At 51.8% G+C, this 15,750-nt stretch overlaps 4 protein-coding genes across 4 annotated transcripts; 2 read left to right on the plus strand and 2 right to left on the minus strand.

Annotated features, from left to right (window-relative positions):
• Positions 1-660: 660 nt before the first annotated feature.
• Positions 661-3,861, plus strand: EAH_00022780 (hypothetical protein, conserved; the record flags this gene model as incomplete). The annotated part of the gene is made up of 3 exons (XM_013396911.1): positions 661-1,432; positions 1,854-2,255; positions 2,615-3,861. The coding sequence occupies 3 exons, from the start codon at positions 661-663 to the stop codon at positions 3,859-3,861; spliced, it is 2,421 nt and encodes an 806-aa protein (XP_013252365.1).
• Positions 3,862-4,931: 1,070 nt separating this feature from the next.
• EAH_00022790 (hypothetical protein, conserved) lies at positions 4,932-9,993 on the minus strand (the record flags this gene model as incomplete). Its single annotated transcript, XM_013396912.1, has 7 exons — positions 4,932-5,236; positions 5,968-6,040; positions 6,799-7,040; positions 7,455-7,658; positions 7,956-8,184; positions 8,435-8,602; positions 9,103-9,993. The coding sequence occupies 7 exons, from the start codon at positions 9,991-9,993 to the stop codon at positions 4,932-4,934; spliced, it is 2,112 nt and encodes a 703-aa protein (XP_013252366.1).
• Positions 9,994-12,315: 2,322 nt separating this feature from the next.
• On the minus strand, positions 12,316-13,849 carry EAH_00022800 (multiprotein bridging factor type 1, putative; the record flags this gene model as incomplete). The annotated part of the gene is made up of 4 exons (XM_013396913.1): positions 12,316-12,411; positions 12,688-12,856; positions 13,449-13,494; positions 13,717-13,849. 4 exons carry the CDS (start codon positions 13,847-13,849, stop codon positions 12,316-12,318), a joined length of 444 nt encoding a protein of 147 aa, XP_013252367.1.
• Positions 13,850-14,399: 550 nt separating this feature from the next.
• Positions 14,400-15,117, plus strand: EAH_00022810 (hypothetical protein, conserved; the record flags this gene model as incomplete). The annotated part of the gene is made up of 3 exons (XM_013396914.1): positions 14,400-14,454; positions 14,608-14,720; positions 15,028-15,117. The coding sequence occupies 3 exons, from the start codon at positions 14,400-14,402 to the stop codon at positions 15,115-15,117; spliced, it is 258 nt and encodes an 85-aa protein (XP_013252368.1).
• Between the last annotated feature and the right edge of the window lie 633 nt (positions 15,118-15,750).

Here is a 15,750-nt window from a genome sequence, read left to right on the forward strand (position 1 = left end):
TTGCCACCGTTCTCATCTACAGCTGGCCGTCAGTAGACGGGGCTGAGCGCGCCCAGAAGGATGTTCCCATTGGCTTTCTTTCCTGGCAGCTGAATGGAGTTGCGAGTTGTGAGTTCAGTTGCCTTAGGTGCGTGAACGCGAGGCATTTAGTTGTTTTCCTAGGGGCATATCGCGCTCGTTGTAGTGGGAACACAGCGGATGTGTCCGCGGGCGTAGAGTTCCCGATGGGTACTCTTGCGCTCAACTACCCTTTTGGGAATTTCATTACCCCCGAGTGAACATTGCAGAAGGGAGGCTTAGTAGGCTGCCGCTGCGAGGGCGATAGGCCTTGCGTGCAGTATTGTGCCCTCTGCATGCCAAGGGAGAAACCAGCGTCTTTCCGAGCCCTGTTCGCAAGCCCTGCTTGGGATGGATGTACCGACGAGCCTTATCCAACATGCCAATGCCCAAGCTGCTGAGCACCTTGTCGACTGGAAAGAAAAGAGGGAGATCCTGTAATGCCTTCTAAGGCGAAAAGGCCCCCATCGCGTGCGCAAGGACTTCCTTGGCTGAAGCGCAGCAACTGACACTGGGACGTCCCAGGCAGTGCGATCACTGATATAGTGGCCGGTGAGCCCCTCGGCTGCCTGCACTTCATAGGCATCTTAACGGTTCGAGCAAATGGCACTTTGCCGGTTTGTGTTGCTGTCGACGGTTCTCTTCACCGGCCGAGCGGTAGTTGTGGCCATGGACTTGCACGAGCAAAGATTGATGGAGGCACCTACCCTCCTTCGGGGTGGCGCCTCCATGGAAGAGGTGAAGATAATCCCGCCGCCTGCAGAGGTTCTGCGCAGCCCGCAATTCTCGAGCCTACTGGATGCCTACACGGAGGACACAGCGCTGGAGAGGGCACTAGGGGAGTGCCGTCTTTGGATCGATGTTGAGCGGTTCAGAGCTAGTGAGACAACTGGTGACCCTCCGAAGCCTGCATCTGATGTGACCGAGAGGGGGGAGTCGAGGGACACCGCGTCCTTTCCCCAGCACACAATGAGGCCTACCACAGGAAAGGGGCGGTGCGCGTCATTGAACAAACGCTTTGGCTGGACTGTCAGGAGTAGCAGCGGGTCTTTTGAGGATTCCTTCTCTTCTGCTGTTTGTACGGAGGCACCGTGGTTCGCAGATATTGAGGTCGTGAAGGTGGATTATGATGGAACCGATGAGTTGAACCTGGGCGATGTTCGTTTGCACGTCAAGTACATCCATCTACCGCAAGGCGATCCCTCCCAAGACATGGCCCCGATAATTCCCATGGCCCCCTTTCAGATATTGACGCCCTCAGGCGACGATGGCGCCGGGCCTCCAAGGCCAGGCGAAAAGTCCATAGTCTTCTGTCTTGAGAAGGGCCAACCGGTGCTGCTCTCCAGACCCGTGGAGAACGAGACTGCTTATTTAGGTGAGTGCAACTCTGCAGCCGCCGCAGGTTTACACCCTTCGTTTGTTGGTCGTGGATTCAAACTCTCGCATTCACTCCTTTCGGGATGCATGCAGAGTGTATCCCCGGAAAACAAAGAAAGGCGCTCTGGTGTTTTGCAGCGATCTGCACCGGGGGCGGCGGCAGTTAGGAAAGTCTTTCCCTACAAAGTAATAATACCTGTGCCCCCCTGCCTTTCTAGCGTAGGAGTTGCAACCCTTTTCTGGGTTTTAGCGTTGGCGGTGTGTGCCGAGGTTGGGCGCAGTATGCAGGACTGCCGCCGTGTTGGTATTCCAGGTGCATTCGTTGCTTTTGATCGTGACAGGCACACTTGGAAAATCTCCTTGCTTTTTGTTTGCGCATGCCTTCCGGTCGTTGCTCTTGCTCGTGTTTGCGCTCTCAGAGTTCCTGCCTGGACCCTGGTCTGTGGAGGTGGATGTGGAGCTCTACGCGGATGTGTCCCGGCCCATGGGCGTCGGCGTCCGCCTGCGCGTGAAGGATAATGTGGCAGTGACGCTCCCACCCTCCCGTTTGTTGCCCTTCAACACTAAGGGATTAAGCACTGAGCAGTGGCTGCTGCTGGAACTTGCAGAGGTGCATTCGCAGCAGCAGCGACAAAACGGAGCAACGGATATGCAAGAAGCCCATGAGCTGGACGTGGCGGAGATGTGGGAAAAAATCCAGAGAGAAAGAGCCATGGAGGCTTTTGCAACTAACCAGTGCCGCCTTAAGAGGGGTGCAAAGTTTGGCGACCCCGTCCAACTAGACTGCCTACCCGACATAAAAGGGCAAAGCAGAAAAGAATGTAGGCGGATGCACGCGTCCGTTGGCGCCAGTGCATTCACGAGTCTATTGCTTTTTGAATGGCATTGACTGAGCACTTTGCTCCATGCGCTCATGCTTCTGAAAGAAGTGAATTCTCGTGGAAGAGCGCAGATATGGTGCTGCATGAACTTGAACGTTGTCATGCATGCAACTGAAGCACCCTTTCTTTTCCCTTTGTGAAGCTGACTTAGCAGCATTCTTGCAGGCGTCATCTTTGGGCCTTTTCCCGTAGCCTGTTGCGCGGCAGAGTGAAGTTGTGTATTCTCTACATCTCCATTTTTACTAGACCCTGAAGTAGACATAGAGAACATTGTTTGCGGTTTGATGCGTTGTTTGCAGTGGTGATGAACGGAGTGGACGTGGTCCGTCGTGGGGTGATCGGTCTGGTGTTGGCCCTTATCCCGACCTTGGGGATAAATGCAGCGTTTCATTCGCTTATTGGGTCGAAGGACAGTTTCACGCAGCGGGTGGAGAATGCGGCGGCGGAGTTGTCGCTCTTCAGCTTGAAGAGAGAGTGCAGAGTGGCATTGCCTCTCGGGAATTTGGGTAGGCCCGAAGCAGACAAATTAACAATGGATACCATAGTGCTGGGATGGACCTCGCAGCAGACTGAGTTGCTGGACGAGATTGCCTCTGAAATGCTCCAGCTGTATGCAAAAGGAGGGAAAGATCGCAGGATTCACAAGACTGAAGGGAAAGTATTATTCGAAGAAGCTAGTGACAGCCTTACCATTCATGTCCCAGTGTCCACGCTCGGCTACGCACGGCGCGTCCGGCTAGGCCTGCAATTCGAGAGGGATGCAGAAGTGGTTTTTACATTCATAGACATGGGAGGGCACTTCCACCCATTTCACAAAGTAATAAGCACACAGGGAGACACCGCTGCGGTGAACGAGCAGCGAGACGTTTTAGCGACCACTGGGGTTGCGCAGCCTTCCCATCACATTACCGCGAAAACGATGGGGGAAACAGCTGGTAAGGCAGGTCCGGCAACAGAAAGAGAGACCAGCGCTCAAGAGGCACAGAAAGCAGCAGCGCAAGAGACCAGTGACCAAGTGGGAGCAGAGATTGGGGATAAGGATATTCCTGGTGAACAGTTGGAGGTGGAAACTTCTGTCGAAGACGCACAAATGAAGATGACAGGGGAGGTGGGTGCGGCAGCCGGGGCAAAGGGCAAACCTGGCTCAACCAAAGACAATGAGGAAGAAATCATAACGTATTTACAGCTGCTTTGGCAGAAGGTAGGGGAGCCACAGTACCGTGAGTTGAAGCGTACTGCAATCGCGAACATCGTTTGGGACGTTGGGATCTCTGCAGCCTTCCTGGTAATAGCGTTTGTCACTGCTAAGTTAATGGGGTCTATCAATGGACGGACTGTCGCAGATATGCTCAGGGAGAGAAGGGTCCGTCGTCTGGCCTCTTTAAGAGCGAGCGAGATCGACATTACAGTACTCAGTAGTGAAACACACGTGCATGAGACAAGCTTCGAGAGGAACCCGCCCACAGAAGAGGATGCAGCTGTGGCCGAGGGAGTAGAAGCAAATGGTATGTTGAAATCGCCGTCGATGACACGGGATCAGGTTTAACTGGAGAACTCGACTTTTACCGACGTGTCAGTACTCATGAGAAAAAGGTAGTCTAGCGCACTCAATGGATAGGGTGCTGCATCATTGTAGAAGTGCCACCGCTGAAAACGCTGGCCTCCTATTTCTTTTCTTCATACGGGAACAGCTACGTAGCTCTTTGCCCGTACATTCATCCTTTAGTTCTTACAAACCAGCTCTACACTTCACCCACAGCTGTCCACACTGGGGCCACTGCTTATTTGGGGCAACACATGAGCGTTGCCCTGATGCGGCTGATGGTGCGCCCTTCGGTCCGTATTGAGTGTGGGCCCCGAGAAGTTGAATATGCACTCCTAAAGGCGAGAGAATGCTAATATTGGATGCACTAGGAGACAGGGAGAGCGACTTGTCTCGGCCCGAAACTTCTCCGCAGCTCGTGAAGTCAGCTTGACACCTCAACTGCTTTCCTCTTCCACCTAGCTATCAAATGTGCCTCTGAATTACAGCTCTGTCTCTGCGCTGCCACTTTGTCAGTAACCCTTTGCTTGTCCCCAGAGCTTCACTTAACGTCTTTTTGTTGAATAGTCATGTTACTAGCGCCAAGTGCGGAGCCTATACATCGATGCATTTCCTGCAGAGTGCACTAGGAACAGATGACAAGCAAAGAAAATATCTTTAAAGGCCGAGGCGAAAGTTGAGAATCAGATGATCCTTGCTGTCGCTCCTCGTGCTTATTCAGTTACTGCGTCAACGTCTCGCACCGTCTCATCGCACTCTCCTCTTTTTCGGAAAGGATGCAAAGAGAGCGACTACACGAAAAATCAGCAGATGTTTGTGTACACATTGGCTCATATGTACGTATACGCACAGGAATGTACCTGCTTTTCAAGTTTCCCCCGTCAAATCCCCGCAACAGATCTGCCTTGCGCAAGCCATATCTGTCTTGCGCAGGCCGCATCTGTCTTGCGGCAAACGCCTGTTAGCACAACCCAAGGGATGGAGGGAGAGGGGAAAAAAAACTAAAAGCGGAGGGAAGGCATGAAGGTAGGCACGGACTTCCTAGAAATCCCTCCAGTAGTGTTCGTTTCATCTCATCCAGACTTGAACAACAGAACCGCCACCTGTCCAATATAAAAGTAAATGAAGTTGTGCGTCTCGTGGGTTACGTAAGAGCCGAAGTTTCGGCCTACAACACAGTGCCAGGTGGGGTTGTGCTTCCTGTCGAACTCCTTCTTGATGTGAGCCGCAATGTCCTTTTCAATATTATATCTCTCCAAAGCCTGGTTTGCGCAGTCGATCGCATCCTGCTGCATTTCGTCGGGCATATCCGCATTGCGGATAACAAACTTCCTGTCCCACATCCTTGTAACACAAAGAAGATATGAAGGGCCCGGCCCTGCGCGCATGCAGAACAGTTTAACCGAGCTCAATGATGCATAATGCGCATTTTTTGTCACCTCGTCAAACCATAAAACGAAGCACTGCACCATAGAAACCAATGCGCGCGCCAGTTGAACACAGAAGGCCCCTTTAGAGCGGCGCATCGGCAATTTTCCCGCATAAGTCTCTCACAACAAGCACACCATCGAATGACTAAAGACAAGCACAGGATAATTTATCGAGGAATTGCCATCAAAGGCCACAGATCCCACACGACAAGCTACTCGCCCGGGGTCGACCAGCAGGCAAGCGTTAAACTGCCCTCCGCCAAGCTCATAAATGCAATCAATGCGCCAGAGAGATTAATAAAACACGGAAACATACTGTCCAACAGTGAAGTAGCGATCAGAAGGGAAGCTTCCTTCAGGTGTCTGAGAGAGGACCATGAGTAGAGCCCCGCTATAAGTGAAGCGCACACGGAAGAGCGCATCTATCTAGATACCAAAGGCTCACCAATAAACTTAAATTCTCGATAATACGGCTCTTTAAGAGCTTTGAAAAGAACGTTTCAACTTAACCCTGGCCCTGCACTTCGACACCCCGGGGCCGGCAACCAGTGTGAGCCGCGCTGATGGGCAGCGAAATGGGCTTCTGCTGTCTGGGGTATGAAGTTCTGTTTATGCACACAAAGAATACATATTTCTGTGAAACAGGCACAATATTCCAAAGGAAAGGTTCTGCACTCACCGAGGGCCACCGGGTGCTCCACGGTGCACATAGCGGCCTGGTGGGACTGAGCAGCCCGGATGGTTAGCGGCGCCTGGTAAGGCACCCAAGAAAGACATGCGAAAATTGAAGTGCAAAAAGATCAGCCGAGTCTATTTGTTTCTCTAAACGGTACTAATTATTTAGTTATGGCCAAGCGCGCAGGCCGCCCTGCGGCGGCTGTATTTGTTTGTAAGATACGGTAAAACTATAGTCCTCAGCCTCTGCCTAGGTCCGTCGTGAGCTGCATGCGAGTCAAAACTTGAATGGTAACATTTCATAGAAAGTAGCTGAACCTCTTGCGTGCCCTGTGTCCCCAGCCGAATTGTTGCGAGCGGCAGTAGAGTGAAAACGCGAAGTACGAACAGCATAAAGCAAAGGTGATATAAAACAAAGGTGACTTTCCGTCCTATGCGCTGCCATCCTGACAAGAGGGGAACAGGGGGCTAAAGATGATAGGTAGAGAAGGCGGACTGTAGTGTGACGCCCCTCTGTCGGCAGCAACTAATGCTGCAAAAACAGTCCCCCTCCCAAACGTTCGCAAGCCCACAGTTGTCGCTACCCTAGAAATGCCTGTCTGACGTTGGTGTACTCACCTACGTTTCTCTGGCGTTGATGACGGGTAGCTAAGCAGCTGTCTAACCGCACGCAGTTACTACTTCCACGCGCATGCTACTGAGAAAGACCGCACTGCGCATTGGTTTATTATTAGGAGGCATGCGTCTGTCTATGGGTATCACGTGAACGTCTCGTGTACGAGTTGGTGTGCAAGTTAAACGCAACGCGTCCCACTCTGCAAGTCTGTGCTCTTACTATTCTCTCTACATCACCCTTCCTGGGTATGACGTGAAGCAAAACCGCGCCCGCTAGGGTGCCAACTGTATGCAACCGCCCGTCCTGTTTGGTGTTGACTGCACTCATGTCAAATGTAGAGGTCCCTATACCTACATGGATTATCCCTGTGAATGTTCCTGCAATACGCAGGGCTGTCAACAAATTCAGGCGACCTGAATTGCCTTGAGCACACTCTGCAAGCTGCTGTTCTGGAGCTGGTCCTGTGGAAGATCGCCGTGCCACGTCAAAATGCGGCCAAAGTGCAACATAAAGGACGTATCGAAACCTTCATTATTTTGTTCGCCAATTTGCAGTAATTCACAACACGAGCAGAGGGCCCCCAGTCGCTACTCAAAGCGACGGCGTGCTGGCACGCTCTCCCACACCGTCCACAGGACAAGTAAGACAAAAGAATTCCACTTCATGCTCAGCCCGCTGAGTGCAAGCAGCGCCGCAGCCGAGATATGCGGCGCCAAGTACATTCCTTACCGCTGTTGAGATGCTTCTGCAACAGAAACAGCATAGATGCCCGAAGCAGCAGCAGCAGCAGCAAACAACCTCAAACAGGGTATCGAAAGGAGCACTCAAGAAGTGTACGTTTTGTGGGTATCGAAGCGAGCACTCAAGAAGTGTACGTTTTGTGGCTATGAGAAAGAACACCACATTCAGAACATCCCGTTGCAGAAGTTGCTTGCTAGCCTGGTATTGCTGCCATAACTTCTGTCGAGCCAACGTCAATGCTAGTGCTCCCCATTCTGATTTCTGCGCTGTGTGGAGGACCAAGATATCTGTAGGCTGTGCAACTTGCTCCAGCACTGCCTGCTTTCCTGCCGGCTTGGCTGGCGTCCATTCACAACCGCACACACTATCTAATCGCAGCATGAACATAGAAGCGAAGGCCAACAGTCGATCTCCGAATTTGACTTTGGAGGTGCCCATGGACGCTGGCTCTTCTGCTTCTGTGTAGACTCTCCACAAAAATAAATCTGACTATTCGCCTGCTGCTTAGCCCCATTTGATGATGCAGTGGTCTCGGCATGCACCCTGGGGCATTCCCTCCTCCATTTCCGTCTCCCCAGCCTCCTCAGTTGGGCAAAGAAATATTTTCCTCCTCACATTATGCATTCTACGTATACCGCAGTACACTCCGTAGGCGAAACCCCCGATCAGAATCACCCAAGGTGTGAGTGCGATTGCTGTAGAACAAACGCCGTATACACTGGCCGCACCCGTTGCTGCGGCTGCGGTTTCAGCGGCCGCTGTTGCTGCTGCTGCTCCCGCAGCAGCAGCAGGTACACTGGCTGTTGCTGCTGTTGCTGCTCCGACCTCAGCTGCCGCGCCCCAAGCAACTGCTGCCTCTGTCAACTGGACGAAGAAAAAACGTATAACGAGTGCAAACAAAACTGGAGTGCTGGCTGTAGCGAAGCAATCACGAGGCACACGCACAGAGCAAATTTCACACTCATGTCGACGAATCCCTGCAAATTGCCATTAACTCTGCTTACAACCAACACCGAAGAAGGCCACCCAGCGGCACCTGCGCCTTTACACGCCACTGAAATAAGATTTAGTGTTCCCTATAGCAGCGTGTGCAGGTGGTCTGCTGCCCTTTGACCATACCTGCCTTCGCGGCACTGAAAAAGTCCTTCAAGGAATATGGAACTATCTTCTGCAGCTCATCAAGAAAGACCTCCGCCTCCCCGACAGGTAGCAAAAACTTTGTCTTCCTTAGATGATCAGCACCAAAAACCTTCACAGTCTCTCTCAGGAAACTTAGAAGATGCTGAAGGAACGAAACCGAAGCACTATTTAAAATGAGCAGACACACGTTCTGTACAGGCTGGAAGCCCCACTGGCATCTGTGAGCATCGCACGCCTATGTATCACCTATGTGCGCTCTACATGCATACAAATATGCAAGTGTTGATAAATGAATGCACTCACATGCCTAAATGAAGGAAGTCTACTTTAAGCACGCACTGAGAGAATGAAGCGTGGGCCGGGAAAGGAGTTATAGAAAGGCGAGTAATTAAAATAGCGGCATGTGCGGGTAAAACGCTCAGATACACAATGCACTGGCAATGTCTCGTTCAGCCAAGAGACAGTCAGAGTTCATACGCAATGCTTGTTCGCACTGAGTAAGCTGCCTTGGGATGGCACATAAAACGCAGCCGTGCCCAAATAGGTTGGGAACCTGGCAGCACATTGCATGCAGCGATTACTGCTCACTAAATTCTACTCTGGCTATTCTAGCTACCCCATACATTGTTCCCACTCCCTTACCTCAAGTGACTGGTAGCTGATCCACCCATGTCCTGCTTCGATCATGTAAAATCTCCCCCCATCCCAACAAATAGGTCTGCGGTTAACGATATAAATCGCCTCATCGTCACACTGCTTTCCCAACGCTGATAGGAGAGGAAGAGTGTCCTGCTCCATTTGCTCCTCCAAATCAGCAGCCGCTTGCGTATCATCTTCTGCGATTGTACCCGTTGAAGGATACACCCCAGAAAGAACAATGGGGGCAACAAGTCGTGGCTGGCTGTCCTCCTCATCCTTGGATGACCCACCGCTGCTCAGACCGTCTATGTCATCTACATCTCTGTCTGCAGACAGCAAAGACTCGACTGATGAGACCATTACCATGCTCCCATGACCTCTACTGCGGCTGCTGCTGCTGCTCACGCTGCTGCCGCCACTGCCGTGGGTGCCGTTTCGAACCATGTAGGCATGTACGCTCCCCTCTTCGCACCCAGAAATTATATCCGTGAGAAACCAGCCTTCTGATTCATCCAACCGACTGCCAAAGCCTCTTGTGGCGTTTGTGCTACTGCGCAACTCAGCAAAACTGTCCCTCGGGGAGGCTGCACGCTCCAATATGGGCTCGAAAACGGGGATGGACGAGGTCATCTTGCCTTGTTCGGGGGCATCGCCGGGCGCTGGAAGGTCGGTGGCCAGCGCCGATACTTGCGATGAACTCTGGGTATCCGCTGCTGCCGTTGGCAGTGCCGCCGCCGCACCAGATGCGTGCGGACCATCCAGGAAAGCAGCGACTACCTGGGAGACCCTCGAAGCTTCATCGGCCCTGAAGGCTTTCGTCAAGACCTCTCCTGCATCTCTGGCGCTGCTCAGCAATGCCTGCCGCAGACGGGAAATGTGCAGCAGAGCAGCCATGATCTTCCCCGCGCGTCTGGTGGGCGAAGCGAATTGCCACCACGTGAAGCACCCAGCTGGATGGAGTCAAGCCAATGCCAATGCAATGCAGTTCAACGGGACTGAAACCTGCTGAACGAAGGGCAAATGCGATGAGAGAAATTCCCAGTAAAACTCTGAATAGAATCGCGAACGCCGGATGACGCGGGTCTGTCGGCACTCCCTCAAAATTGCCGTACTAGTAATCCCCGCTTTGTCCACCACCACACACACAGCAAGCGCTGATGTCACAGAAGCGCTAAAGCCTCCGTTGACCAATCGAGTGCGAAAAGCAAACACAGGAGAACTTTGCCGACGAAGGCAGCTCGTGGGCGTCGAGAGTGGAAACCCAACCCGGTGATGGCGTGGTGGCTCCGTTGTAACAAACGCAGCGCAGCTTAAGCGTTTTCAAAATGACCCATAGTCAAGCAACTCTCAATGACGAATACTTCTGAGTGCCTGGGTGAAAATAGCATCGGCGAAACCCGCACAAGCTGCTTACAATGCTGCCCGCCACAAGCGTTCAGACAGCAAACGCCAGAAGATGCGACACTCACAACGCCACCAAGACAGCACGTGCCATACTGCTCCCAGCTGGTGGGTGTGTATACTTACAATAATGTCAAAGGCTTGTGCACCGGCCGCTTCAAGTGCTCGTCACTGTGTTTCCTTCCAGTTCTAGGAGGACCGGTGGTGGTCTCGCTCACAGTACCAGTGATGCCCGAACTCATGCCGAAGACGGCCAAATTATCGTGGCTCAAAAGGGAAATGCAGCATGTAGTCATTTAGGCTGCTTCGATTCTGCGCGTCTGAGTAACGCTCCCCATTATTCGAATGGTGGAATTCCATGTGCCCCCCAACCGTCATTTCAACTAGCGCCACCCCGACGCTCGTCTCGTCAGTGTGAGTGGAGGGCCATGAGATGCTTATAAATGAGCAAATGAAATATTTAGCATAGAGTTAATAATAACAAAACAATGCCAAGGCTCCACATATTTTGAATAGGGACTCCCGGACAATGTAGAGAAAAGCATTTTTACACCGCCCACTCCCCTTGCCTGTCGGGGTGTAGGTGGTCCTGTCGCTGGGTTCAGAAACCACAGGACGGAAAATGCTGCTTGGCAGACAAGAGATATCAAAGGACACTTCCAACATATAAATATTTACAGGGGAAGTTAAATAAGCTCCACCATCAAGCCGCACTCCATTCATTACCGTGGGCCAGCAGTTGCCTTCTTAGCTTAGTCGGTAGAGCATCCGCTTAGTAAGCGGAAGGTCGCCGGTTCGATTCCGGCAGGAGGCTTTGTTCGTTTTCCATCATCACCTGAAATTGAAGGTGCCAGTCGATTACTTCCGGATGCATTGGCCATGCCTTGCATTGAGAGACTGGCCTGCATGCGTACTGATCCTTCAGTACCGAGGACGTTCGCCGACTCTCACCTAGATGGTGTGAGGGGTTCCTCACTTGTAGGAGTGTTGTGCGCGCCCGCACAAACCAGATCGTTAAATGGCCAGCCTCCCTGTAAACACGTGGTTCCTTTGTATGCTATTGAAATCTGAAGCCGGCATTGAAGGAAACAATGGACGAGGAGTAGCTCCGTCAGCCATGCGAAGACGCAGTACATTCTCGTTTAATATTAATCACAAGGTAATGTGCAAGGACGGTACAAGGCTGATCACGCATGAAGACGTCCCGAGCTCCACACGGATAGTCTCGCGCGTTTTACCAACGCGACAGACGGACAGTCTCTCGAGTTCTACTTATTTCCTGTTGCTGCGACAACCATATGCGTCAATTCGCTACAGTGGAATCTCCTTGAACCACTAACACCGCTACGTTTTACAACGTCTGCTCCCCCGTTTGCTCTTCTCTGTCGCCATGCCGTGCCTACACACGGCTGCGTAGGGCCTCTCAAACCGATTATTTCAACTGTTGAAAATAGAGAATTGATGTTTCGATGAGCCCGTCTGTCTGCCCACATCTTCTGCGGCGTCAGAAGAAAGAACAGAAGCACATGTATTCTATTTCTGAGATTGTCAGTGACTCAACACAATGGGCCATCGTCTACAAGGAGGCCTACAAAAGCCTTGAGTCATCTTCCATCGAATTCTAGAGACAGAGCAAATTTACATCGAATGAACAAATAAAACAACCATTAGGCCGTATGCGCCGGCTGCTTGCTCGTTTGGTAACAGCTCCCACCCGCGTCCACCGCAGTGTGCGAGACAAGCACGTGAAGCAAGGCTTCGCGCCAGTAAACTGCATAGAGCGCCGAATACACCGCCCACTCGTCAGCGTGGGCTTCATTCGTCAGCCACTCTTTTCTTCTGTTTGCACTTTGGAAGCTGGACGCCTAGGGCACGACTCATCTTTTGTAAAATCACCCCATTAGGAATGGCCTGCGGGCAAAAGCAGACACCCAATCTATTCCTGGCGGCGAGTTCAGTCGGCCTCTAGCGGAATGTTTGAAATGGAGCTAAGCACACACGCGCAAATGAACCCCCCTGCATTCTCAAGCACTGTCCTATAATTCGTGCGGGTAAACTGCCCCTCGCTCTGGTTTCCCGCATGCGTCGCTAATTGAGGCTCACTTCTGTGAACTGCTGCTCGTGGTGCAGGCTGCGGTTATGTGCTGTAAACTGCTCGCACAGAAACAAAGCCTGTCAGCTGCTCACCTTTCCACTTTCGTACTCGCTGACGACTGAAGGCTTCTCGTTAATTGCCTGTGCCAGCTGGGCCTGCGTCATGCCTTTGTTCCTCCGGGCTTCCGCCAACGCTCGAGAGAAGTCCGTGGAGACGCGGTCAATATGGTAGTCACCCGTGTCTTCTTCCACCTTTTTGGCACTACAGAAGTATACAAAGTAAGATAGCGCAGATAGAACACCAGAGTGCTACAGAAACAAAGCCTGCACCCCGCTGCCCTCCCATTCTCGCTATTCCCAACACCGCCTGCGCCCTTCACAAAGCGCACCTACACTCTCTCAACTGCACCTGTGCTAGAGGCTGCCAAACGTGGTGCAAATGCACTGGAAGCTGCCTACCAAGCGAAAGCAAATCGCTAACGGTGGCAACACAGACGTACTCAAATCTCCCCACGTAAGTTCAACTCACCCACACACCCACAGACGAAACGTGCAAGAACGTTGGCAGCTAGTATGCATTTAAACACAAATACATATGTGGTGGCACAGTCTGTTCCCAAGCAAGAGGAACAAAACGGAGGTGGAAGACAGGGATGAGCAGGAGAAAACAAGTAAACGAAGCAAATGTTCCACTATGAGGATAGGGGAAGAAAGCTAAAGTACGCCAAAATCGAACAGCAATGAGGGTATTTTGAGCGAGGAGCTACAAGGATATAAGCAAACATGTGCAAGAGCCGGCACCGCACACGGTTCCAACGACGCCTGTTAGTCACTGGCCTATAAGAGTTGCTCACTTCGGGATTAAGTTTGCCTTCGTCGTTCTATTTTGTCCCCCCAAAACTGAAACGAACAGAAAAAAAACAAGTGACAAGTGGAGAAATGGGCCTTGCCACTTGGTCCTGCATGGACCACAGAGCGAATCAACGGGCAAGCCTGCACGTTTGCAAGCAAGCACCTGAGGTATTTGAGAGACACTAGAGCAGAACTCCAAGCAAACAGCAAAGAAACTACGCAGAATGCCTGACACAAACCCAAATAAATGCGCATTGGCATCCTGCGCACATTTCTTCTCTGTCTCGACAGCATCTCCAGCCCTGCGGGCCTTGTTTATTTCCTGCTCCTTCGCGACACGTCTACCCCCAGGGCTAGTTTTCTGCAACGTCACCGGTGTCCAATCTTGAAAGTTGCCTGACATTTTCTGGAAGATACTACAGAGCGGGTCGCCAAGGAGCAACCGGCTGGGCAGCGCGGCGACCAACGAAAAGCAGAAGGACTCTACAAAAGAAGCTCTTAAGCGAGTGATAAAACTAATAATGACCCAAGTTATCAAACAAGTTTTCTTTGTTCTTGTCAAGGAAGTCTAAGTGGATCTGCTGTGGCAACGGGCCAGATGAGGGGTTCACCGGTCGCATGCGCAGCCCCCTTATTTACTGCTCGAGGACCAGAGGCTTGAAATGCTTTGCACAGTTTTTCATTGTTTCTTCTTCAAGTTGTCCATCTTAACGCATCTTCATTTTGCGAAGCAAAGCCGATCTTAATAACTGGATGCTACGGACGCAGGCTTCGACCCTTAGCTGCTGCCGCAACCAGTTTTGTCTGGATGACGTGGAGTCTTTCTTAGATATTTTTATTAAGGTGACCGGAAGATTGCATAGAAAAACTGACAATACCTACGACGGTTATCACGACTGGGGATAGCTATCGCCGAACCGACGGGCGGCAGGGACATGCGGTTCGCAGGAGCCATGGAAGCATCCGAAAGGCTGGTATTCCCTCCTTACTTCCCAATTGTGAGGAAAGGTAGGTCTCAAATGCAGACATTGGGGTCCCTGGAGCCTTTGCTTGCGCTTCAGGTAGCTCATGCAGCGTTACGCTCACGCGTCTGTTCCCACCCTGCATTCCCATTGGCGAGCTCGCTCTCTTGCGGTTCTTCGAATGGCTTCTATTGTGCAGGTTGCGAACGAGCAGCGACTGAACTGTTTGAATGTCTGGACGCTTGTACCAACGATGGCCACACAGAGGCGTCTGAGCGTGCAATGAAGGAGAAGTGCAACAAACTTTTGGAGGTACGATATCCACGGACATTCCGCCACTTATGTTGCTTACCAAGCAAAGGAAATAGCATGATGTAGAGAGCAGTGGCCAGTAAGCTGTACTCAAAAGGATGGTCTTTTTCTCTGCAGTCGTGTCCAGGGTGATCTCTCTAATTGAGCTATAGTCCTCCTTGTAGCTTGCTCATCGGTATTGCGCCAGGGGACAGGGGCAGGCCTACACTAGTTCCTACCAGTTAACCACCACAAGAAATTGAGTGTGTCCGGTGGCAAGGAGGGATAGAACAAATGCCCATTCCAATCTTGCGGTCCGCCCCCGCAGGAGTACAAGATGTGCACCGAGAAATCACTGATGGACAAGCGCCTGCCTCCTCCGGTAGTCGAAGTTGGCTTTCCACCAAAAAGTCTCTGAGTAGGGCGGAATATTGGCTGTGCGTTCGTTGGTAGTGGTCTAGCCACAGCCACAAGTTTACGCCACAGTTACAAGCTTATTGAGCATGGAAGGACACTTCTTTACAGTGGGAATGCATCCAGTGATGCGCCCAGGCGGATGACCGGCTATATCGAAAGCCGTCCGAAGTGTTTGTTATGTCGGCGGTCTAGAGAGGCCTACATCTCCTAGTTCAGCCCTCCCCGGAACAACGCCAAGAGATAGACACCAGTTCACTTCAGCAAAATATCCTAACAGCTTAACATGCGAAGCGCTATAAAAATTCAGCCGCACGAGCACATGCCACCCCTGTATCGAGGCAATCGCCTTGTAGATGAGCAATGGATAAGTACGAATAGATCATTATGAACTAAGGAGGGAAGGGTGATGCTATTTGCGGGCTAATGGGAGGACAACTTCTCACGCCTTCTCAGCCTTAACTGTTTTAGGCCAACTAGTCAGTAGATGGTAAAACCGTACTCCAGCTTGCACGCATACTGGGCGCGAAGTGGGTTGACAGCCCTTCTCCACCTTTGTGTGCTGTTCAAAAGGAACTATGGAGGAAAGGCGCGGCTACAGAGCTGCGGCATAGGGAAATGCGCTTCTTCCGACAAA

This window comes from Eimeria acervulina, genomic scaffold (genome assembly GCF_000499425.1).
Source record: "Eimeria acervulina Houghton genomic scaffold, Eah_scaff169, whole genome shotgun sequence".
In the NCBI taxonomy this organism is placed as follows: Eukaryota; Apicomplexa; class Conoidasida; order Eucoccidiorida; family Eimeriidae; genus Eimeria; species Eimeria acervulina.